The sequence below is a fragment of the Mesoplodon densirostris genome, chromosome 19 (genome assembly GCF_025265405.1).
Source record: "Mesoplodon densirostris isolate mMesDen1 chromosome 19, mMesDen1 primary haplotype, whole genome shotgun sequence".
Classification (NCBI taxonomy): domain Eukaryota; kingdom Metazoa; phylum Chordata; class Mammalia; order Artiodactyla; family Ziphiidae; genus Mesoplodon; species Mesoplodon densirostris.
The window spans coordinates 6098477-6123396 of NC_082679.1; the positions used below are offsets into that span (position 1 = coordinate 6098477).

The 24920-nt window shown below is 55.2% G+C and overlaps 2 protein-coding genes across 2 annotated transcripts; both read left to right on the forward strand.

Moving 5' to 3' along the window:
• The first annotated feature begins 487 nt into the window (after positions 1 to 487).
• On the forward strand, positions 488 to 12666 carry ETFB (electron transfer flavoprotein subunit beta). The gene is made up of 6 exons (XM_060083990.1): positions 488 to 611; positions 7724 to 7882; positions 8044 to 8202; positions 8961 to 9023; positions 11197 to 11355; positions 12456 to 12666. The coding sequence occupies exons 1-6, from the start codon at positions 555 to 557 to the stop codon at positions 12624 to 12626; spliced, it is 768 nt and encodes a 255-aa protein (XP_059939973.1). The 5' UTR covers positions 488 to 554; the 3' UTR covers positions 12627 to 12666.
• Positions 12667 to 14377: 1711 nt separating this feature from the next.
• On the forward strand, positions 14378 to 23994 carry VSIG10L (V-set and immunoglobulin domain containing 10 like). Its single transcript, XM_060083090.1, has 11 exons — positions 14378 to 14422; positions 15380 to 15626; positions 15708 to 16526; positions 16935 to 17228; positions 17387 to 17671; positions 18690 to 18944; positions 19367 to 19645; positions 20062 to 20358; positions 22829 to 22942; positions 23167 to 23318; positions 23790 to 23994. The coding sequence occupies exons 1-11, from the start codon at positions 14378 to 14380 to the stop codon at positions 23859 to 23861; spliced, it is 2859 nt and encodes a 952-aa protein (XP_059939073.1). The 3' UTR covers positions 23862 to 23994.
• The last annotated feature ends 926 nt before the right edge of the window (positions 23995 to 24920 follow it).

Here is a 24920-nt window from a genome sequence, read left to right on the forward strand (position 1 = left end):
AGGATGTAGGGACACAGACATGGAGGAAAAGTGGAGACAGGGACGGAGGAGGACGGATATGGGGGAACGTAGAGGCACGATCATAGAAGGGATGAGGAACACGGGCATGGAGAGAATGGGGGGACTCGGACACATAGGCACCGCGACTCGGAGAGGCAAGTAAGAGGTGGGGAACTAGAGGAGCGGGCTAATCCTATGGCACTGGGAAAAGCTTAGGACGACTGGTTGCAACTCCCCCCTGGCAACGCTTCCCTCCCCCGCAAGACCTTTCCCCTAGTTCTCGGCCACGCCCCCTTCACAGAGCAGTTTTCCCCTTCCCCTCCGGGTTCCGCCTCCCTCCCCAGGATCCTCTCCCCATTGGCCTGCATCCGCCTGCCGCACCGCCCTCCCCTCTGGTCTCCTGATTGGTCCTCTGTCGGGGCGGGGAGGCGGGCACCGCAGCGGTTGACTGGCTGGTAGCGCGGGGCGCCGGCGCAGAGAGGGACAGGGGGCGGGGCGTCCGGACCGTGAGGCCGAAGGTGAGGACTGACCCGGCGGGTCGCCGCGGAGGGAAGATGGCGGAGCTGCGCGCGCTTGTGGCTGTCAAGAGGGTCATCGACTTCGCCGTGAAGGTGACCGGGCCCCCCTCTCCCTCCTCCCTGAGCCCCGCGGCCGTATACTTCTGGGGTCAAGAGCGCACACTGTATGAGGGTCTTCTGGTACCTCTGATCGCTGCAGCTCTTCCCTCAAACGTCAAAGTCACACCTGAGGGCAAAGATCAAGAACTGAGAGGTTCTGACGCCCGATCCCTCTTCATTCAAACCCAGCCCTTCTGGGTCATGACCCCGTTCCCCTTCCGCCAGTTCTGTACTCACTCTCTTGAGAATTGTGTGCAGGGCGAGTTACCTTCTATTTCTTACCTGCTGGAGGAGCCATGCTTCCTGTTTAACAAACGCAGACACTGAGGCACAGAGGGGTCACTCAGCTGGGAAGGGGCACAGCCGGGATTCCTATCCAGGTCCCTCTGACTCCTCATCCCAACTAGTGCTTTGCACACAATCCAGGCTTTCACACACTCAATTGACTGTTCAGCACAGAAAAAGTGCTGTCATGGAGGTCCTATGGGAACCCAGACGCTATCACAGCCCCAGGGCAAGTGAGGAGACTCTAGCTGGGAAGGGAGAAGTGTGTTTGCTAGAGATGAAAACCAGTCTGACAAGTTGGTGGTATAGCTTACAACCTCCATGAGAGGGGTGGAGGGCAAGGTCTCTGAGGGCCTGACTTGTCCCCAGACAGAAGCTGGTCCAGACAGAGGTAAATCAGACACAGTCCCTCAAGCCACTTGGTCTCAATAGTTGGCCTAAACCAGACTGAAGGCAGTGACTGTCCATCCATGTATGTCCCCACCCCGCAATGCGCATCAGACTAGGAGTCCACCTCTGTGTCCCCAGCATTGCCCAGTACAGGGCCTGGAGGCCTGACCCTAGCATGAAAACTTAAGCAGTCATTAACAACTCACATTTAGTGGGTCCTTACTATGCACTAGGCAGCGTTCTGGGTCCTTGATGGAGATGAACCTATTCAGTCCTTTCAGTACCGTCTAGATTTTTTTTTTTTTTTGGCCATGCTGCGCGCCTTGTGGGATCTTAGTTCCCCAACTAGAGATTGAATCCTGGCCAGGGCAGTGAAAGTGCAGAGTCTTAACCACTGGGAAAAAAACAGCCAGGGAATTCCCCTGTTGAGATATGATTAATCCTATTGGACAGGTGAGGACACAGGCCTGTGGAGGTTCTGTTAGCTGCCGGATCACCCGGCTAGGCAGCCGCAGTCAGGTCAAACTGCAACCGCAGCCACTTGGCCTAATGACGGCTCTGGCAGCGTGTGGCGGGGGGGTTGCTTGTTTGGGGGACAAGCTCGTCTGGGGGTCCTGGGACCCGGTTCTTCTGGTTTCCTTCCCACTCTGACTGTCCCTTTGGGTTCCCATAGCCTCCCTCTGCCCCAGCGCTGGGCCCTGGCCTGAGATGTCCGGGGTCACGTCTGTCTCCCCCGCCAGACAGGCTCACATTAGACGCAGCTCTGGGTCCCAGCATTGCCCAGCCCAGGACCTCGCCCACGGGTGCCTCTGGCGTTTGTACCAAATGGGGAAGTGTGAACTCGTCCTTTTTTGCAGTGTTGGCAGGGCCTGCCCCTTCCACAGTGCCCCAGGGCATCTCCCTGGATGTGTCTGAAACTAGTGATTCAAACGCTGCTAACTACCTAATCACCACCCCGGGCGCCACCCCAGCCCTCCTTCCCTCGTCTCCCGCAGCCGGTGGTTTCTCAGCCCCGCCCCCCCCCCCCCCCCCCGCCCCAGCCCTCTCCATCTCTCTGCCCTGCTCCCTCTTCGGCAGCAGTTAAGCCTTCATCTTCTTCTACCTGAACCCTCACCGCTGTCTCCTCCTCTTTCCCCAGTCTCTCCCCTCCAGTCCATCCCCTCCCAGCCTGCGTGGGGGGGGGGCTTCCTGCCCCCAGGGCTGACCATGCCCCTCCCCTCATCCCGCCACTCCCAGCACCCTGAGGACAAAGTCCCAGCCCCTCCGCCAGGTGCTCGAGCCCCTTCGTGGTCCAGCCCTGGCCCCCTGGCCCTCCGTCATCCCTTCATGGCGCAGCCCTGGCCCCCTGGCCCTCCGTCACCCCTTCGCGGTCCAGCCCTGGCCCCTGGCCCTCCGTCACCCCTCTGTGCCTCCCAGCGGCTCATACTTGACTGACAGACCCGGCTGCTGCTTGCCTTGGGCCTTTGCCCCTGCTGTGCCCTCTGCCTGGGTGCCCTTCCAGCTCCCCCTCCCCCCTCTGCTTCTCATCTCTCCTTTGTCCTGCCTGACTCTGATCCCACTGATTGTAATAGGGTGCAGGGATTCTCTGGCATCACCACATCCAGGAAGCCCCCCCACCCCGCCCCATCCCCTCAGGTTACCCTGATGTGTCCTTGGCGCTCCTGCAGCCCCCTGGGCTTGCGTCTCAGCCCTTCCCACACTGGATTGAGATCCTCTGTTTGCCCAGTTGTCACCCCCTGCCCCCAGACTGGCAGGTCCTTTCGGGTGGGGGTGGTGGTGTGCAAGGTCTGACCCAACTCTGTGTTCCCAGCATTGCTTCCTCACTCCCTTCCAGACTTTCCTCAAAAGTCACCTTGTCGGGCTTCCCTGGTGGTCCAGTGGTTGAGGGTCCGCCTGCCGATGCAGGGGACACGGGTTCATGCCCCGGTCCGGGAAGATCCCACATGCTGCAGAGCAGCTGGGCCCGTGAGCCATGGCCGCTGAGCCTGTGCGTCCGGAGCCTGTGCTCCGCAACGGGAGAGGCCACAGCAGTGAGAGGCCCGCGTACCGCAAAAAAAAAAAAAAAAAAAAAAGTCACCTTGTCTATGAGGCCTTCCATGGTCACCTGCTTGGTCTCTCTGTGCCTGAGTTGACGCATCTAGCAAATGAGGATGGCAGTGGCAGTAACCAACGTCCTGGGCTGTCCGGACGGTTAAATGAGTTAACGCCTATAAAGCCCTTGGAGGTTGCCTGCCTGCCTGTTTCTTTCTTTTCTTCTTTCGTTTTTTCTTTTGGCAGTGCTGTGTGGCATGTGGCCAACCAGGGGTTGAACCCATGCTCCTCCACCCCCCAGCAGTAGAAGCACGGGGTCTTAACCACCAGACCACCAGGGAAGTCCCCTCTGGCTGTTTCTGTTGAGAGTTAATTTGTTACACCTTACAGAGAAAGCCTGGAAGCTTCACTGAATCATCTCCCTCAATTTATAAAACATCATTATTTAAAAAAAAAAAAAAAGGTTCGTGACTGATTTTTCAGGCCAACCATAGTTTCCCGACTTACGTAATTTAACTAAACCGTGTTTCTGAAGCTTGAAATCAACTCAGGCTTCAAAGGTCTTCCACGGAGAAGGTGAGTCGGCACGGGTGGCTGGTGCTGGAGAGCTCGCACCCCTTCCTTCTTGGGGGTCAGGATTCTGGGGCTGAGAGTCCTGCCAGCGCCGGAGCAGGCTTGAGGCCCTCTCTTGGGCTCCCTGGCTTCCCAGTGAGGGCTTATACTCATGGGCTGCTTTCCTATTTATAAAGGGGAAACTCCTATCTTGGATTTTATTTTTTTCATGAAAGACAGGACTTTGGCCTGTTAGTTTCCATGCTGTTTAGTAAGTGTTCGATGAACGGACAGGTGCAGGTTTTAATGCATTACTCTTGTGAGCAAATTCTCATTCATTCATCCGACAAATATTTCCAGTGCATCCACCACATGCCAGGCACCGTTCTAGGCCTTGGGGATATGGTGGTCATGACCAAAATGCCCATAAATCCCTGTCCTCATGGAGTTGACGTTCTGCTGGGGAGAAGACAGCTAATCAGTACAGCATACGTCATATGGCAGGCGTGCGCCAGAAAGAAACAGAGGAAGGGGGTGGGGAGCGTTAGGAGGGATGCAGTTTGAGGAAGATGACCACGGAAGGAGGTGAGGGGTGGAGCCAGGGGCGTGTCTGGGAAATTCTGGGGAAATCCTGGGTGACATGCCCAGCCCAGGTTCTAGTGAAAAAAAAAAAAAAAAAAAAAAACATGGACTCAGTGCATGGTGTTTGCTCCATGGCTTTTTCTGTAAAGTGCATTTATTAAGTTCTGGGGTTTGAGTCTTACTGTTGGTGCTAAGGTGACTTTTTCAAAATGAAGTAACAGTGATAGAAAGTGACAGTTGTCCTTTTCCTTTTTCTCCTCCTCCTTTTAATGTTACCGGTCCCTGAGGTACAGCCAGACTGGGGGACCCCTGCCTGAATCCCACAGTCCCATCTCAGTTCTGTCCCGTGGATGGGAGGAACAGCCACATCCTTCAGCCCCAGAGAAACAGGTGCAGGGAGATAGTCCCAGAGAGAGAGTCCCTGCCGTCAGCCCAGGTCTGCTCCGGCCAAGGAGAAGAAAGAGGTCAGGTCCTGAGCCAGGCTGTGCAGGCTCCCAAGCCAGGCTTCTCTGACAATCTCTCTCTCAGGCTAGAGCCAAATTCAGCATCCTCCCCCACTGTACTGATGTACCCACCAGAAACCCACGAGTCCTGCTAGACTCTTCCCTCTCCTCCCCCAGCACCCTGTCAGTTTCACCTCCACAGACCTCTCCAGTCCACCCACTTCCACATGTGGATGGATTGTCCGAACGACTGTCATCTCTTACTTCGGTGACCAACAGCTGCCCAGCTGTTTCCCCACTTCCACTCTTGCCATGTTTCCAGTTTTCTACACCAAGATACAGAATGACCTTGTACAAACTTCAGTTGGATCCACTCACCTCTTTACCTTTCCTTGTTGTTCTTTGGATCAAGACCCAGCTCCCCGGCATGGCCTGCTGGGCCCTGCACAGTTGAATTCGTTTCCTATTGCTGCTGTAACTAGTTACCATAAACTTAGTGGCTCACAACAACAGATTTATTCTCTTACAGTTCTGGAGGTCAGAAGTCTGAAATGAGTCCACTGGGCTAAGATCAAGGTGTCAGCAGGGCTGCATGGCTTCCTGAGGCTCAAGAAGAGAATCCGTTTCCTGGCCTTTTCCAGCTTCTGGAGGCCACCTGCGTCCCTTGGCTTGTGGCCCCTTCTTATGTCTTCGATCAGCAGTCTAGCGTTTGCTCTCTTGGACCTTGATGCTCTCTCACCTCCCTCTTTCACTTGTAAGGACCCTTGTGATTACTTTGGGCCCACCGGGCCCTGGATAATCCAGGATAATCTCCCTCTCTCAAAATCCTACACTTAATCACTTTTGCAAAGCCCCTTTTGCCATGTAGGTGACAGTCACAGGTTCCAGGGATTAGGATGTGGGCACCCTGAGGATCTGTTATTGTGCCTGTCACCCCGGTTCAGCCCCTGCCAGCTTCTCTGACAGCACACTGTGTTCCCCTGGCCACACCAGCCTCCTGGGACTCCTCAAACCTCAGGGCTTTTGCACATGCTCCCCCCCACCCCCAGCACTTTCCCTCACACTTCACCTACTCGATGCCCGTTCCTCTTTCAGGTTCAGCTCAAGTGCCACTGCGTCAGGGAAGCCTTCCCTGATAGCCTCCAACATTAGACTGGGTCGGGCCCCGATCATGCTGTCTCTCAGCTTCTGGACTCCCCTTCAGGAATTGTCAGGTGGTACAGCAGGGGACTCGAGTGCTTGGGGCACACAGCACCGCTGACTGGCCGTGTGACTTTGGGACAGGTACTTCCGTTCGGAGCATTAGTTTCCTCGTCTGCCCACAGGGACAGCGACAGCTCCTCTTTCACGGGGCCGTTGCCAGGATCGATGAGTTAGGATGCGTGTGATTGCTTAGAACAGGGCTCCTGCGAGATGCTTCTGCAGTGGCCAATACTGTCATCCCTGTTTGCTACCAAGAGGATCGTGGGGGGAACAGTGGCCCCCCTGGGCTATGAAGTTCCTCATCCATGGAACCTGTGACTCCTACCTTCTTTGGAGATAGGGTCTTTGCAGATGCGATTGAGTTAAGGTTTTTTGTTTGTTTGTTTGTTTTTGGCTGCACCTTGTGGGTTGTGGGATCTTAGTTCCCCAACCAGGGACCAAACCCAGGGCCCTGGCAGTGGAAGCGCGGAGTCCTAACCACTGGACCGCCAGGGAAGTCCCGACTGAGTTCAGGATCTTGAGATGGGGAGGTTCTCCTGGATTCCCCAGGTGGGCCCTAAATGCCATCTCAAGAGTCCTTATAAGAGAGGAGTCAAGTTTCGACACACACACACACACACACACACACAGCACGAAGATGGAGCACAGAGCTGAGGGTGAAGTGATGCCACCCCAAGCCAAGGAATGCTGGCAGCCCCTCCAAGTTGAAGAAGCCAAGGAATAGAGTCTCCCCTCGAGCCTCCCGAGGGACCGCAGCCCTGCCGACACCTTGATTTCACAGCGAAGCCTATTTTGGCCTTCTGGCCTCCAGAAGTGTGAGACGGTAAAGCCACCAAGCTTGTGGTCATTTGTCACAGCAGCCTTGGGAAACTAACAGAAGCAGTAGTTAGTTGTTCCTGCCATGCCCCACTGTGCCAGACCAGGAGCTCCCGGGCCAGCAGACCTGTCTGCCTTGCACACGGTGGTGCCTAGGAATCCAGCGCAGGGCCAGTGTTCAGTGAAGACTCACCATGTGAGGAAGGGAATAGATGAGGTTTGCTTGCCCTTGACCTTAGCCTGTTTGGCAGAGAGAGGCTTTCAATGCTAGTGTTTTTCAGACTAGATCTTAACCATGTGTCGGTCAGGAAAACCATGTGGCAGGCTGGCATTTAAAAAAAAAGAACAGAAAATGTCAGGGTATGGTGTATAATGGAAGGGTTAGAATCGATCAGCGAACCTTACATTGCCTTGGTATTTACGTTTATGTATAGATGTGTGCTGTGCATTCATAATACACTTGGGGATATTGTAACATGTACCTCTCGCAGTGGGTTATGGTAAAAATTTGAGAAACACTCTTTCGGGCCCAAGGAGCAGCCACAGAGCAGGACGAGCATGGCAGACATCCCTGGTGCTCAGCGAATGTCTGAGTGAGAAGGTGACCTCCACCCGTCTGTGAATTCTAACGCCCTCTGTCCCTGGAGCTGTGGGACCCTGGACAAGGCCCTGCCCCTTTCCAGATCCCTGTGGTCCCCGTCCAGCCTGCGCGAGGCTTGGTGTCTCGGCCACCGCCCCCCTCCCGACCCCCACCTTCTCGCCCGCTTCCCCCTGACCGTGCCACCTCCCCTCCTGGCTGAGCAGATCCGGGTGAAGTCCGACGGGACGGGTGTGGTCACGGATGGCGTGAAGCACTCCATGAACCCCTTCTGCGAGATCGCCGTGGAGGAGGCCGTACGGCTCAAGGAGAAGAAGCTGGTGAAGGAAGTCATTGCTGTTAGCTGCGGGCCTACCCAGTGCCAGGTGCTCGGGGGACTGGGGAGGGGCTGGGACCCCAAGTCCCGGGTCTAAGGGAAGAGGGACTGGGGCCTGGACTCCTGGGTCTGAGGGAGGAGGGCTGGAGACTGGGCTCCTGGGTCCCCCTAGGGCTAGAAGCCAAGTCAAGCCCCTTCTCTGCTCCGCAGGAGACCATCCGCACCGCTCTGGCCATGGGTGCAGACCGAGGCATCCACGTGGAGGTGCCGGCTGCAGAGGTGGACCGCCTGGGTCCCCTGCAGGTGGCCCGGGTCCTGGCCAAGCTGGCAGAGAAGGAGAAGGTGGACCTGGTGCTGCTGGGGAAGCAGGTAGGCGACAGAATCGTGACTCAAACTGGCTGAAGCCAAAAAGCAATCATCAGGTTATGTAACGAGCTTCAGGCACAGCTTGATCCAGTCCCACGTGCTCTACACTCCTCTCCTCTGTCTTGGCTTCACTCTGTGTATCTCCAGGCTCACATCCCACCAGCCTAACAAACCCAAGAGAAAGATAAGAATCTCTTTGCCAAGGGCTCCAGCAAAGCTTCTATAGCTGGCACTTCACTGGTCCAGCTGGAGTCATGTGCCCATCCCTGAACCAATCACTGGGGTCAGGGATAAAACGTTCTCATTGGCCCAGATGCCATTCATCTAGTTCCCTAGTGTGACTGGCATAGGGTTTGACTAGAGGGAGGCCTCTGGAGTATTTAGACAGTGGGCAAAGATTTGGCATCTGGGATGCCAGGTGCCCTCATGTACTCCTGGACGAGTGACTGCCTATCCCGGGGCCCAAGTGAGGGGATGGGATCATTCTAGACCAGGAGTCAGCAAACTGTGGGCCATGGCCACCACTGATTTTATAAATAAAGTTTTATTGAAACGCTACTGCGTTTGTTTACATAAACACTTATTGTCTATGGCTGCTCGTGCACTGTAGCAGCAGAGCTGAGTGACTGTGACAGAGACCTTATGATATTTACTACCTGGCCCATTAGAGAAAACATTTGCCACCCTGCATTCTAGAGAAAGGCCCAAATGGTACGTGAGAAGCTCCATCATTGTACAGTCTTCTCTCTTTCCCCACTCAGGCCATCGATGATGATTGTAACCAGACAGGGCAGATGACAGCCGGATTTCTGGACTGGCCACAGGTGAGGCCGGAGTGGGGAGCATCTGCTGCAGGCCAGGCCTGGGGGCTCAGAACACAGCCACCCTGTCCTTGCCCTTCTGGAGGGAGGCAGGTGTAAAGCAGGATGGCTACTCCAGTGGGCAGGAAGGAGGGGCGCACAGCCAGGACACCAGGCCACATCTGGGCCTTCACATGCCGCTTCCCCAGCCTGCTGCTCCTCAGCCACACCACTCAGCCCTGCCTCAGGGCCTTTGCACTGACTGTTCCCTCAGCCTGGAACAGGGTTCTCTCAGAGCTCCTCAGGGCTTTTCACTCCCCACCAGGTCTCTCCTCAGATATCACCTCTTCAGAGAGGCCTGCCTTGCCCACTGTCTATGAAAGTACTCACGCCCCCTCCCCAACCCCACAGTTCCCATTCCAGTCCAATAGAAATGCAAGCGACATGGGTCATTTAAAGCTTTTCACAGCTACATTAAAAAAGTTAAAAAGGCCAAATTCATTTTAATCCTATATTATTTCACATAATATATCGATAATATTATTTCAACATGTCATCAATAGAAAAAATATTGAGCTGGGAATTCCCTGGCAGTCCAGCGGTTAAGACTGTGCTTTCACTACCGAGGGCCCAGGTTTAATCCTGGTTGGGGAAATAAGATCCCACAAGCCGCGTGGTGTGGCCGAAAAAGAAAAAACGAAAAAAAAAATTGAGTTATTTTACATTCTTTTGGCTTTTGGTACGAGGTCACGAAAACCAGTGTGTATTTTATATTTACAGCACATCTCAATTCACATGCTCAATTTCCATAAGAAATACTTAGATTCCTAATACTCATTGTTGAAAAAGTAGATTCACGCGTCCAACTTGTTCCAAACAGACTTAAAACGTTTTCCAATAACTGCATCAAGTATCCTTTTTTCTTTGTTTTTTTAACAGCTTTATTGAGATAAAACTGACCTGTACAATAAACTGCACACGTGTAAAGTGTACAGTTAGGTAAGCTTTGACATGTGTTACACACCTATGAAACCATCACCACAATCATGATAATGGATCTTGCTTATTGGTTTTAAAATGTAAATTAATGAAATAAAATGAAAAATTCCGTCCCTCCCTCGATGGAACTAACCACATTTCACATGCTCAGAAGCCACATGTGGCTGGTGGCCACTGTGAATTTACTTGGTTACCGGTGGTCTCCATTGCAGGATAAATGCCCCCAAAAGCTGGGTCCTTGTCGCTTGTGTTCATGGTGCATCCCCAGAGCTGGGCTCATGGGACATTCCAACTAAGACCTGAAAGATTTGTCCAGTGAATAAGTGAACGGAGAGAACAGGTTGGTTAGACAGAGAGAGTGTAGGTCACCTCAGGAAATGGTGGTTCAGGACTGAAGGGCAGAGGAGCCTTGGGCCAGAGGGTGGGTGCTGAGGGGGCCCCAGAGGATGTTTCGAGGATCAAGGTACACAGGAGGCTCTGTTGGCTCAACAGAGGGACCTCAAAGGGAGCTCTTAGGGACAGAAAGGGGGGTAAGTGCCACCATGACATGGAGCCTGGAAGCAGGCTGGACACATTTTTGAGCCTCTCTCTGCCTCAGTTTTCCTCATCTGTAAAACAGGGATAATAGCACTTACCTCATAGAGTTCCTATGAGGATCTGATGACTTAAAACAGTCGCTTAGGGCTTCCCTGGTGGCGCAGTGGTTGAGAGTCCGCCTGCCGGTGCAGGGGACGCGGGTTCGTTCCCCGGTCCGGGAGGATTCCACATGCCGTGGAGCAGCTGGGCCCGTGAACCGTGGCTGCTGAGCCTGTGCTCCGCAAGGGGAGAGGCCACAACAGTGAGAGGCCCGCGTACCGCAAAAAAAAACAAAAAAAACAAAACAACAGTCGCTTAGAACAGTGCCCCAAACTCCATATATGTTCATTATCATTAAGGAAGGGAGATCCAACGGGCAGGTTCAGGACATTAGGACCTACACCCTGGGTCCCAGGAAAGATCCTCCCCTTGATATTTGAGTTCCCTTCTTGTGGCTTCCTCCTGTTTTTGAGCTTGATGTCTGTAGGTCACCTTGCGGGACTCTCCCACTTCTGTTCTCCTTCATTGGCTCATCCGTGTTCTGTGCACTCAGCAGTGGCCTGCTCTGTGCCTGCACTGGGTTTAACCTCACCTGTGCTCCCCCAACGCTGTCCCTCCCCAGGGCACATTTGCCTCCCAGGTGACGATGGAAGGAGACAAGGTGAAAGTGGAGCGGGAGATCGATGGGGGCCTGGAGACCCTGCGCCTGAAGCTGCCTGCCGTGGTGACCGCTGACCTGCGGCTCAACGAACCCCGCTACGCCACGTTACCCAACATCATGGTGAGTGCTTGGCAGATGGGCCACTGGGGGCCCGGGGGCGGGTGAGTGCTGCAGGCCCAGTGCCTCCCTGGTGGTCAGGTGGGAGGAGAGAGGACCCAAGGGACGTCTCCTCCAAAGGAAGGGGTCACCCGGTCAGTTTGACTAACGGAGCGGGTTCACTGAATCATTTCTGCCAATAGTGAGGCTTCAGGGTTGGGGGGTGCGGGTGGCTGTTTTGGCGAACAGGGAGGGTTTGCTGGTTACCTCAGCCAATAGAAAGGCTTCACTGGACTCTAGGAAGGGTTCCCCTGTCATTCCAACCAGTGGGAAAAGTTCACTGTGTGCTCTTGGCCAAATAAGGAGGATTCATTAAGTCATCTTGGTTTGTCAGGGAAGGTTCCCCCCGGTAGGAGGGCATCATTGAGGCCATCATGGCTAACAGGAAGAGTTCACTGTTCATCATGGCTCTAGAATGGGTTCATTGGGTCATCTCAGCCAATAGGAAGGATTCAATGTACCATCTCAGGCAATACGGAGGGTTTAGTGTGTCATCTCAGCCAATAGCGTTTAATGTGTCATCTCAGCCAATAGGGTGAGTTCAGTGTGTCATCTCAACTGACAGGGGGCGTTCAGTATGTCATTTCATCCAACAAGGAGGGTTCATTGAGTCATCTCAGCCAATAGGTGAGTTCAAGTGAGTCATCTCAGCCAGTAGCAAGGTTTCAGTGTGTCATCCTAGGCAGTAGGGAGGGTTCAGTGAGTCATCATCTCAGCCAACAGGGAGAGTACAATTGGTCATCTTGGCCAAAAGTCTATTGAGTTATTATTGCCAGAAGAATGACTTTGCCAGTCTGCTCCAGCCAGTGAAGGACTTCCCACGGCGGTTGACTAAAGGTGGGCTCCCGCGATAGGAGGGCTCCCCAGGGCATCCCAGCCAGCAGGAATTGTCCACACCAGGTGTGGCCCTGTAAGAGGTCACGTGTGCCCTGGCCGGTAGGCAGGTCCAGAAGGGTTCAGCCAAATGGGAGTGGTTCTGCAGACATGGCACCCATGGAAGGGGGCTGCAGGAGTGTGGGGAGGGGCTTGGGCAGCCCTGTGAACCGTGGGCCTCCCATGTGCAGAAAGCCAAGAAGAAGAAGATCGAAGTCATCAAGGCTGGGGACCTGGGCGTGGACCTGACCTCCAAGCTCTCCGTGATTAGCGTGGAAGACCCACCCCAGCGCACGGCCGGTGTCAAGGTGGAGACCACAGAGGACCTGGTGGCCAAGCTGAAGGAGATTGGGCGCATTTGAGCCCTTTCCCTGAAACCCGGCAATAAAACCTTGACTCTTGCGGCGTCTGTCTTTGTTAACTCATTCCCCAGAAACCCATTCTTTGATTCATTCAACAAACATTGACTTAAGTCTCCTGTGTGCCAGGTCCTGTGCTGGGTGACGCTGGGGAGCCAGGGGAGTCACATCCGGCCCCTGCCTGTGAGGAGCCTCCATGGTGAAGGGGGCACAGACAGTGGTGCCAGGCCCTTGCTGAGACGTGGGACACGAGGGAATGAGGCCGGAAGGTCTGGTCCTGGTTGGGGAGACAGACAAGCAGCAGACAATCAAAACCTAGTGTGAGGATGAAGAGCGGGGTCCTGGAGTCAGACAGAGTGATTTTAGACCCTCACTCTCACACTTACCAGCTGTGAGATCTTGAGTGAGTTACTTCCCGTCTCTGATCTTCAGTTTCCTCATGTGGATGATCGAAATAGTAAGAACTTGGTGTAGTGGTTGGGGGCCTGGGGTCTAGAGCCCAAGGCCCTGGGTTCATCTCCCAGCCTGGCCAGTCGCTGGCTCTGAGAGGACCTTTGGCAGGTTCCTATTCTCTGAGCCTGGGTTTCTTCCTCCATCAGGTGGAATTAGTAATAATACCCATTTTCTGGTTGTCTGTCATGGCATGACAGACCTCTCCACAACTTGGTGGCTTAAACCAAAAATCATTTATTTTGCTTGTACATCTGAAATTTGGACAGGGCTTGGCGAGGACAGCTTGCCTCTCCTCCATGTAGCATCAGTCTGGGTGGCTCAGATGGCGTGTCCAGGATGCCTCCGTCATGTGCCTGGCAAGCTGGCTGGGGATGTTGACTTGAGCTCGCTGTTGGCCAGGGACCATGATTCCTCTCCACTGGGATGACTGAGCTTCCTCACATCATGGCAGCTGGGTCCCAGCAGGGGTATTCTATAATGCGGGAAGTGGAGTATGCCAGTCCGTCAAGGCCTAGATGCAGAAACTAGCACAGGGCCACTTGTGCTGTACTCTCTTGGTCTGACAGTCACAGAGCCTACCTAGATCCAAGGGAGGGGGAGATAGACCCTATTTCTTAGTAGGAGGAGGGTTGAATTTGTAATTTTTTTTTTTTTTTTTTTGCAGTACACGGGCCTCTCACTGCTGTGGCCTCTCCCGTTGCGGAGCACAGGCTCCAGACACGCAGGCTCAGCGGCCATGCCTCACGGGCCCAGCCGCTCCGCGGCATGTGGGATCTTCCCGGACCGGGGCATGAACCCATGTCCCCTGCATCGGCAGGCGGACTCTCAACCACTGTGCCACCAGGGAAGCCCTGTAACCATTTTTAAGCTACAAAGCCTACCCCATGTTTTTTTTTTTTTTTTTTTTTAAATATCTATTTATTTATTTGGCTGCGCCAGGTCTTAGTTGTGGCACACGGGATCTAGTTCCCTGACCAGGGATCGAACCTGAGCCCCCTGCACTGGGGGCACGGAGTCAACCACTGGACCACCAGGGAAGTCCTCCCATGGGGTTTTGAAGGGTAATTAATGTAGCATCTTCAGAACCATATCTGACATGCAGAAAATGTTTACTCTGTATTATAACCATTACTAGCATAGGGTGGTAGGGAAAGCTTTCAGGAGGAGTGAGCAGCCTTACCATTGTGGACCAAGCTCTTCTCTCTGGCTGTGCAACCTCCAGCAGGTCCCTTGATGTCTCTGAGCCATAGTATCCTTGTTTGTAAACACCCAGCTCAGAGCATTTGGAATTGTTCAGCCTAATGCCCGGGAAGAATTTTGCACAGTTCCTGGACCACAGCAAATGGGTAATTATTATTTTGGTTCTTGATAAGGTGAGACTTGAAGGACAAGTTGTGGTTAAGCCAGGTTGGAGGTGGTGGGGGAGTGAGCCAGAGCTCTCAGGCAAAGGAGACTGTCCTGGCCAAGGCTGGGAGGGGAGAGATGGCCTAAGAATGGCAGGGTGTTCAAAGAGGAAGTGCTGGAGGGGGAAAGGAGTGGGTGGGTCTAGGCCATGCAGGGCCTGGAAGTTCTGATGAGGAACTTGGTTGTCTTCCAAGGCCAGGTGCTGGGGAGCCACGGGAGGGCTGTGAGGGATGAGGGGGCCGCTCTGGGGGTAGAAAGACTCAAGGACCATCTGGGGGGCCACGGACTGGAGGGAGGAGGCTAGGCAAGTGGACAGAGGAAGTCAAGGCCTGTGCTGGGGTCTGGCTGCTAGAAAGAGAAAGGCATGGAGCAGAGAGATTCAGGGGGCAGGAGGGGTGGGATCCAGAGACTGACAGCAGTGAGGGGAAGGAACAAGGGAGGAAGGCTCCCAGCATCCCTCTAGATGGCAGAGCCGCACTGGAGATGGAGAATGCAGGAGGGTGGGGTTAGAGGGAGGACTCTAAGTTTAGTGGGACATGGGCATGTTAAGACCTGGGGGTTGAGGAGACACAGTTCTGGCTCTCAGGAGAGAGAACTGGGTGGAAGATAACCCCTTGAGACTTGGCCCTGAGGGCAACAGGGGACCGTGGAGAGCAGAGGAGGAGCAGGGTCAGACATGGGTATTTGAAGATGTAGGCAGGACAGAGTGGACCAGATGCCAGGAGGCTGGCTGCGGGGGTGGGGTGTGCTCACCTGACCCTCCTCCAGGAAGTCTTCCTGACTTCACCTCCCCACCCCGCTCCACAAGTTTGTTACTAAGTTTCCAGCTGGGACTCCAGTCTCACCATCTGCCCCCAGGGGGTGGGGAGTGCAGGGGTTAATGCTGGGCCTCCCCTCAGACAGGACTAGCTGATGAGGACAAGTGGGGTGGGTGGGGTGGGCGTCTCAGCCATACTATCTGGGTGGGGGATCCTGGCACCTCCCACTGGATCTGGCTCCCTTCCCCGCCCAGGAAGCTATCCGTCCTGTTGGACTCGTCTAGCCCGGGAGGAACGGGTGCAGGCCCTGGGTCTTGCCCCGGTTTCCTCGCGGTTGCAGCTGGCACCATGGGCACCTCACGGGCTCTGCTGCTCTTCCTGCTGCTGGGTAAGCCCCCCACCCAGCCCCTTGCCCACCATTTCCCTTTTCTGCAGCCCAGCAACTCCCTCCCTTCCTTTTCCTCTGCAGCCTCGCGGGTACGGGTCCTCGCCTTCAAAGCCTCTTCTGGAATTCAGAGAACCAATCTCTCCTCCTACTCAGAAAGCTCTTCCCAGGGCCCGGGTTTGAAAGTTCCCTCCATCAAACCCCCCAGCTGGAAATTTCCAGATCAGTCTTCAGGTTCAAAAGCTGATATCCCTCATTCTGAATGGTCTCCTGAGGTGCTGAATTTGAAGGATGTGCCCGGGTCCTTCCGGTCCAGTGTTTCTGCTGAAAGCAAAAGGCTGAACCCCTTCTCTGGAATCCCTGGTTCCAAAGTAGTTCCTCATAACTCGGGTCCTCAAGTTCCTGCCCCAAACCTGAAGCCTTCCTCCTCTGTTAAGACCCCAGCTTCCAACAGGCAAGTCCCCAATACTAACGTCTCTGTGAAGACCCCAGTTTCAAAATTCTCCCCTGAGGATCAGGATCTTAAATTCTCTGCCCAGAGCCTGGCTTCCAAAGTTCCCTCAGGGGCCCGGCCAAGCTTATCCCCCCAAGTGGGGAGCCCTCTTGAGGTGCTGGTGGGGACCAAAATCCAGCTCCCTCTGCTTCCAGTTCCTGGTCTTGGTCCCCCTTCCCCTCTGGTGGTTTGGCGCCAAGGTTCCAAGGTGCTGGCAACCGGGGGCCTGGGGCCAGGGGCCCCTCTGACCAGCCTGGACCCCACGTACGGAGACCGCCTACGATTTGACCAGACCCGAGGGAGTCTGGAACTCTCCTCTGCCCAGCTACAGGATGCTGGGGTCTACACAGCTGAGGTCATCCGGGCCGGGATCTCCCAGCTGATTTGGGAGTTCATGGTGCGTGTATATGGTAAGTGGGCCCTGAGGTCCAGAGTGCTGGCTGCAGGGGCTGCTGTGGGCAGGTTACTGCTGTTCTGAGGATGTGTTTCCTGCCCCAGAGGAAAGGGTTCCTAGACAGGGGAGAGAGGACTTCTGGGCTGGAGGGAGGGAGAAGAGCTGGGGGGTCAAGACAGGTGCTTGAGGGAAATTGGACCTGGGGAGCCAAACTCCTGGGAGCCCGGACTCCCGAGTCCCAGAGAGGGGAGAGCTGGGGACTCGGACTCCTGGGGCTGTGAGAAGAAGAGGACTCTTGGGGCTAAGAGGGGGCCTCGGCTGGGGCGAAGTCCTGGGTGTAAGAGGTGGAGGGGGCTGGGGCTCCCTGGACCTAAGGGACGAGGGGGCTGAGAACCGAGTCCTGCGTCCGTTCCCCCTCTCCCAGAGCCCGTGTCCAAGCTGTCGGTGAAGCCTGAGGCCCCGGAGATCGAGGAGGGGGCGGCGGAGCTCCGGCTGCGCTGTGTGGGGTGGAGGCCGGGTCGCGGGGAGCTGAACTGGACCCGGGACGGACGCGTCCTGGAGGCAGCGGACCCTGCGGGAGTGGAGCCAACCCGGATCCGCGTAGAGGGCGACCAGCTGCTCATCAAGCGCCCTACGCGCAGCGACCACGCCCGGTATACCTGCAGCGTCCACAGCCCCTTCGGCCACGCGGAGGCCGCGACCAACGTCACTGTTTTCTGTGAGTGCAGGGGTGCCTCCGATCGGTGACAAGGATCTGAGGGCTCAGGCTCCTGGAGTCCCTGGGGAGGAGAGGGCTGGAGGTCCAGTCTCCGGAAATCCTGGAGGAGTCCCAGTTGACCCCGACTCTCGCGGTTCCGACCCCCTTCCTCCGCCTAGACGGCCCGGATCTGCCGGTCATCACTGTCTCCTCGGACCGCGACGCCGACCCCACCCACTTTGTCAGCGCGGGCAGCAACGTGACCCTGCGCTGCACCGCCGCCTCGCGGCCACCGGCCGACATCACATGGAGCCTGGCCGACCCGGCCGAGGCCGCGGTGCCTGCCGGCCCGCGCCTCCTGCTGCCCGCTGTCCGGCCCGGCCACGGCGGCGCCTACGCCTGTCTCTCAGCGAACCCGCGCACCGGCCACCGCCGCCGCTCGCTGCTCAAACTCCTGGTGGCGGGTGAGAGCGGCGGGGTGGGATGGAGGGGCGGGGTCAGCAAGGAAGGGCGGAGATGCCCGGGAGAAGGGGCGGAACCAGCAAGGGGCTGGGATACCCGGGGGCGGGTATGGGCGGGGGGGAAAGAGCGTGGTGGGGCGTGGCCGGCAGGGAGGGGCGGAGATCCCAGTAGAAGGAACGGGGGGGATGCACAAGAGAAGGGGAGGAGCGAGGATGGCCAGGAGAGGGGGCAGGGCCAGCACTGAGGGGGCGGAGCTTCCTGGGGATGAAGGAGCAGTCAAGGAAAGGGACTAAGTTGCTTGGGCCAGTAAGTGGGATCAGCAAGAGAAAGAAGTTACCTGGGAAAGGGGTTTGAGTCACGAGAGAAAGGGGTGGAATCATTCTAGAAAGGGGCAGAGTCGTCTTAGAAAGGGGGCAGGGCCCACTAGGAAGGGCAGGGATGTCCAGAAAAGGGGAGGGTTCAGTAGGAAGAGGCGACTCGTGGAGTAATCAAAGAGGCGGGGGGGGGGGGGGGGGCGGGGGCAGGGCTTCCCTGGTGGCGCAGTGGTTGAGAGTCCGCTTGCCGATGCAGGGGACACGGGTTCGTGTCCCGGTCCGGGAAGATCCCACATGCCGCGGAGTGGCTGGGCCCGTGAGCCATGGCCGCTGAGCCTGCGCGTCCGGAGCCTGTGCTCCGCAACGGGAGAGGCCCGCGTACCGCTAAAAAAAAAAAAACCAAAAAAACCCAAGAGGGAGGCCAAAGTTACCTGGTAGAAGGGGTGGAGCTAGAAAAAAGGGTGAGGGTTACGTTTGGAAGGACAGGGATCAGTGTGGGAGGATGAAGTTTCCTTCGGAAAGGGGGGCAGTCAGTGGGGCTGCGACTGCCCACTTAGCCCAGGAGTTGCCGGGGAAAGGGAGCGGGGTCTGCAAGAGAACGGGGCGGGGTCAGTGCCTACAGGGCGGGACCAGGCGCAAGAGGCGGGGCTAGAGGGGAGCTGGGAGAGAGCTGACTGACCCCTTGAGCTCTCTCTCCCCTCCATAGAACTGCCCCCCGGGTCCCCACAGTGCTCAGTCGAAGGGGATCCTGGGGATCGCATCCTCCGCTTCCGCTGCTCGTGGCCCGGCGGGGTCCCTGCCGCCTCCCTGCAGTTCCAGGGTCTCCCCAAAGGCTTCCAGGCGCGAGTGGCGTCCTCTGTGCTCCTGGAGGCTGTCCCCGCCCACCCCCGGCTCAGCGGCGTCCCCGTCACCTGCATTGCTCGCCACCTGATGACCACGCGCACCTGCACTATCACCCCGGGTGAGAGCTTCTTTCCTGTTTCCCGAGGAGGAGGGGCTATTTCTTTGCTCCTTTAGAACTTGAGAAAAACTTCCTAACTACAGGAAGAGAGATTTCCTCTATCTTTAACCCTACAGAAGGTCGGAGGTTTTCCCTATACCTCAAGCAGGGGCGGGGCCAAAATTTCTTTCCTGGACCCAGGAAGCGGGCTGACACTTTCCCACGTGTTCAGAACAATACATGGTTGAGAATAATATGAGTTTCCCAGGCCAGGACCTGGCCTGTCTTACGTACTTCCTAAGTCCTTGTTAAGGAAATCAGATGAATGAATGAGGGAGTGAGTGAAAGGGCAGATCTTCCTCTTTTGGCTAAGGTGCCCTATTAGATTCACCGAAGGGCGTGGGACTTGTTCTCTTTCTTGATTGGGTTTCTTCCACCCACAGAGGCCCCTCGAGAGGTGCTGTTGCATCCGATAGTCAAGGAGACACGGTCAGGGAAGGTGGAGGTGGCGCTGCAGGCCTCTGGCTGTACCCCCCCTTCTCGAGCATCTTGGGCCCGGGAAAGGCAGCCCCTGGCCTTTGGAGGCCAGGGGCGCCTGCGGCTCAGCGAGGATGGGCAGAGGCTCCTCATCCACGACTTCAGCCTGGACTTGGACCTGGGAAATTACTCCGTGCTGTGCAGTGGGGCGCTGGGTGCTGGGGTCAACGAGATCACCCTCACGGGTGAGCCCCATCCTTTCCTGGAACCCAGGGCCTCCAGCCCTCTCCTCTCTCAAACCCAGGAGACTGGGATTCCAGCCTGTTCCTCCCTCAGACCAAGGAATCCAGGCCCTCAGTTCCCTCCTCCCTCGGACACAGAAATCTTGATCCCTGGCCTCCGCCGACCCCAGACCCTAGAACTCCCACCCCCAGATCCCTGACCCATCAGGGAATCCTGGACCCTAGTCACTTTTTCCATGAAGCCCTCAGACCCAAGAGTTTGGGCCCCCAGTTCCTTCCTTTCTTAGACCCAGGAGTTGGGGTCTCCAGACCCTCTGCCCCTGGGACCTAGGAGTCCAGGCCCGTGGCCCCCTTTCCTCTCCCTGCTAGGACCCATGAATCCAACCCCCACCTTGATTCCACCCCCGCCCCCTCCCCAGGACCTTCTATCTCCTCATGGAGGCTGCAGACAACCTGGGATGCAGCAGTGCTGACTTGGGACTTGGAGCGAGGGGCCCTGATTAGCAGTTTCCAGATCCAGGCACAGGTAGAGAGCCCTGACCTGAGCAGAGCCACCGCGTCCAAGGACTGGATCTCCCTGCTCACCCTCGGACCTCAGGATCGCTCAGCTGTGGTGCCCCTCCTTCCTCAGAAGCCCCAGGTCTGGGTCTTTCGTATCCTGCCCTTTCTGGGGCTCCAGCCAGGGACCCCATCCCAAAGCCAGGTCTACCGTGCCGGTGAGTTGGAGCTGCTGGGCTTCCTCCTGGGCTGAGAAGCCCTTCTCCTGGGCTTCCTCCTGTCAGTCTGTTTTGTTGGATCTTCCTTCTTTCTCTGTGTTAGTTTCCTGGGGTTGCTGTAATAAGGTACCATGAACTGTGTGGCTGGAAACAACAGAAGTGTATTCTCTCCTAACTCTGGAGGCCAGGAGTCTGAAATCAGGGTGTCTGCAGGGCCATGCTTTCTCCGAGACTCTGCGTAGACTTCTTGCTTGCCTCCTTCTAGCTTCTGATGGTGACGGTCAATCCTTGGCACCTCTCCAATCTCTGCCTTCAGCTTCCCGCAGCCTCCTCCTCCTCTCCGTGTGTGCCTCTGTCTTTTTTTTTTTTATATATAAATTTATTTATTTATTTGTTTTTATTTTTGGCTGTATTGGGTCTTCATTGCGGTGCACGGGCTTCTCATTGTGGTGGCTTCTCTTGTTGTGGAGCACGGGCTCTAGGCACCAGGGCTTCAGTAGTTGTGGCTCACGGGCTTAGTTGCTCCGCGGCATGTGGCATCCTCCTGGCCCAGGGCTTGAACCCGTGTCCCCTGCATTGGCAGGCGGATTCTTAACCACTGTGCCACTAGGGAAGCCCCGCCTCTGTCTTCTTGTAAGGACACAAGTCATATCAGATTAGGGCCCACCCTCCTGATCTCATCTCGACTTGATTGGTTGAATTGTGTCTCCCCCCAAATATACTGTAGTTCCCTTTTATCCTCGGTTTTGATTTCTGAGGTTTCAGTTACCAGGGGTCAACCGTGGTCTGAAAATATTAAATGGAAAATTTCAGAAATAGGAGATTCATAAGTTTTAAATTGCGTGATGAAACCTCACGCTGGCCCCCTCCATCCCACCTGGGATGTGAATCACACCTTTGTCCGGAGTATTCCGCCTGTTTGAAACTGTTTCAGTTATCAGTTCAACTGTCATGCTATGTCAGTGCTTTCGTTCAGGTAACCCTTATTTTAGTAATGGCCCCAAAGCACAAGAGTAGTGATGCTGGAAAAAGCATAGAATACATAGGGTTTTGTACTTTCCGTGTTTTCAGGCATCCACTGAGGGTCTTGGAATGTATCCCCTGAAGATAAGGGCGGGGGAACTACTGTATACTGACGGCCTGACCCTCAGTACCCGTGAATGTGGCCTTCGGGAAAGAAGTCTCTGCACATTATCTTGACTTGATCACATCTGCAAAGGCTCTATTTCCAAAGAAGGTCACATTCACGGGCACTGAGGGTTAGGATATCACTGTATCTTTTTTGGGGAGACACAGTTCAACCAGCAACACTCCCCAACTTCTAAGTATTGGATGTGTCAGTCCTCAGCCCTCTTCTCCACCTATATTTCTCCCCAGCATGGCCTGTCCACTCTCATCACCTTAAATATCATGAAGACTCAGATGACTCTCAACTGTCTGATCTCCAGCCCAGACCTCTGAACTCTAGACTTGAAAAGCCACCTCCCTACTTGACATCTTCACTTTGGATGTCCAGCTGGCATTTCAGACTTTACATGTCCAAAATAGATCTCTTGAGGTTTTTTCTCCCAAACTACACCCTCCCCCCGACCCCCCACCAACTCTCCAGTCTTCCCATCCTGGGACACGGCACCACCCAAGTGCTGACATCACCTCCAACATCCCAAAGACCAGCAGGGTCCCATCACTTCCTTCGGAAACGCTTTCCCAATCCATGCACTTCTTTCCATTACACTCTGCTCAGACACCACCATCCTCTCTTGCCTGGACTGCAGCAGCCATTTACCTGGTCTCTATATGCCCCCTCTCGCCCTCTTACTATCCATTCGCCAGGTAGAAGCCGAAGTTATGCAGATCCCATCACACTGTTGCTGCCTTGCTTAAAAGCCTTTCATGCCTAGGCTCTGGCCCCTGTTAATCCCTGTAACTTCATCTTTTACCTCTTCCACCTTCATTCCGTGTCCTCCACCCACAGTTTTCATTGAATGCAGAAAACTCTTTCCTACCTCTGAGTCTTTGCATATTCTGTTCCCTCTGCTTGGAACACCCTTCCCCCTGTTTAGCATGCCCGGCTCCTCATTCCCCAGGTCTCTGCTCAAACGTTCCTCAAGGACCTTCCTTCACCAACTTTTCTAAATGTCACCTCCCCTTCCATTATTTCTATCATAGCCCATTTATTTTTTTCTTCTGAGCACAGTCGGAAATTATGTGATTTATTTGCACATTCGTTTCTGATTTCCCTCCTAAAATTAACCCTCACGATAGCAGGTATCTTGGTTCGCTCACCAATGGATCTTCACCACCTGGCAGAATGCCAGGCACGCCCGCCACATTCACTAAGGAAATATTAAATGAATTGAGAGTGCTGGGGTCCCAGATTCCTGGATTCTGAGGGGCGGGGCGCTGCTCAGGAAACAGGTGCAGATTTGTCTCCTGCTCTCCTTATCCTCCTTCTCTTGGTCTCTTCCAGGCCACACCCTGAGCCCCGGGGCCATCGCTGGCATCGTCCTGGGCTCCCTACTGGGCATGGCGCTCCTGGCGGCACTTCTCACCCTGTGCATCTACTATCTGTGCCACTTTAAAGGTGAGTGAGTGACCAAGTGGTAGGTTCCCTACAAAGAGTCCCATTGGTTCAGCATCTGAACCAGTCAGCAGCAGTTACCTCATCCAACCTGCCTTCCTACCTCCACATCAGCCAATCAGAGTAAGACTCCACCTCTCAGCCCAGCTTCCCTTGCCATTGACTGGGTGGGCATGTCAGAGCAGCCAATCAACTGTTTCTATTTCTCCTCCTCCTCCCTTTCCCAGGAGAGACTCGTAAGAGAAAGGAGCATACTCCCAGGTTGACCCCTGTATTCACCGTAGCGGAAAAGAAGATGCACAGCGTGACCCCAGAGCAGACCCCACAGCCTCTGCCCCTCGAAGTTCTGGAGGACCCTAGCCCAACCAGGGCCGACCGAGTGAGTGTGGGTGGTACTTTTTGTGTTTTAGTCAGGCAGAGGAGATGGTTTGAATTCTCTTCCTCCAGCTTTTCTTACTGGTTTACAAAGTTGGTAGATTTTCCCTTTTTTTTTTTTTTCTAAATATATAAAAGCTGGACAGGACTTCCCATCCAATTTTTATATATATTAAAAGAAGTGCGAAATTCCAATTCCCCCCCAAGTGAAGGAAAACACCTTCATTCTTTTACATAAAAATTGGCAAAACTTCCATTTTCTCTCCGAAGTGGGATAGAACGTCTTCTTCCCCATAAAATTTGGGTTGTTGCATGTCTTATCTCTCCCCAGGGTGGCTAGACATTTTTTCCTCCTTGCAAACGGAGGGAACTCAGCTAATTTTGGAATGGTGCAAGCTAGCTCTAGAAAAGGGTGAGGTATGTCACATCCAGGGTAACTCCTGAATGTGTCTCCCATCCCTCCCTTCTCTTTCAGGCCTCTGGTCCCAGGACAGTCAGCTTTCCACGTGGGGACCCCAAGATTGCTCGGGTAGCCACGCAGTTGTGACCAGGGCTAGTGGCCTGCTCTGCGCAGGACTTTTGGGGGGGGGGACTTCCTGTTTCACCCCAGCAGCAGTTGGGGACCTCCTGTCCTGCTGTGATTGAAGGTCGGACCCATAAAGTGGGACTTCCTGTCTCCCTCTGTCAGCGCAGAAGACTCGCCTTGTATTTGTGCAACTAAGGAGATGGGACTCCTGGGCTAGGAGAGACTCCTGCTGACCTAACAGGGTAGCTTGCACAACCTTCAAGCAGTCCAGGATCTGTGGCCGACTGGCAGGGTTTGCTGTGCTGCCCTGAGCTGGAGAGGGCACCCTGCCTCCATTCTCTAGAAAGGTCTTCCTATATCAACGTTTGCCTGCTTCAGGCCACGCTCCATCCAGCTCCCAGGGTCTTCATCTTAGATCAGATCGTGTTCCTCTTCTCTTTAAGCCCTTCTATGGCTGCCCGTTGCCCTTCAGATATTGTCCAAACTCCTTATCATGACCTTCAAAGTCTTGTGGTTTGGCCTCTGTCAGCCTCTCTGACCTTCCCTTCCAGAAGTTTCACCCCTGCTTCTCTCCACCATACTTAAGTTTGCCTCCAGGCCTTTGCTCCCCGAGTGTACTGTGCCTGGAGCAGCATTCTTTGCTCTATGTCATTCATTTCTTTTGTGGTACGCGGGCCTCTCACTGTTGTGGCCTCTCCCGTTGCGGAGCACAGGCTCCGGACGCGCAGGCTCAGCGGCCATGGCTCACGGGCCCAGCCGCTCTGCGGCATGTGGGATCTTCCCGGACTGGGGCACGAACCCATGTCCCCTGCATCGGCAGACAGACTCTCAACCACTGCGCCACCAGGGAAGCCCTATGTCATTCATTTTTCAAGTGTAAAAGTAACCGTTACCATCTTAGAGGACCCTTCCCTAACCCATGACCCTAACGTGCCTCAGTCATGGGTTTAGGTCCCAGAGGCCCTGAACCACCTCGTAGTGCTCCTGGTACTTAAATACATAAGTATTTGTTTAGCCTCCGACCCCCTCTTACCTGGGAGCTCCACGAAGGTGGAGACCGTGTCCTTATCCTCAGCACTT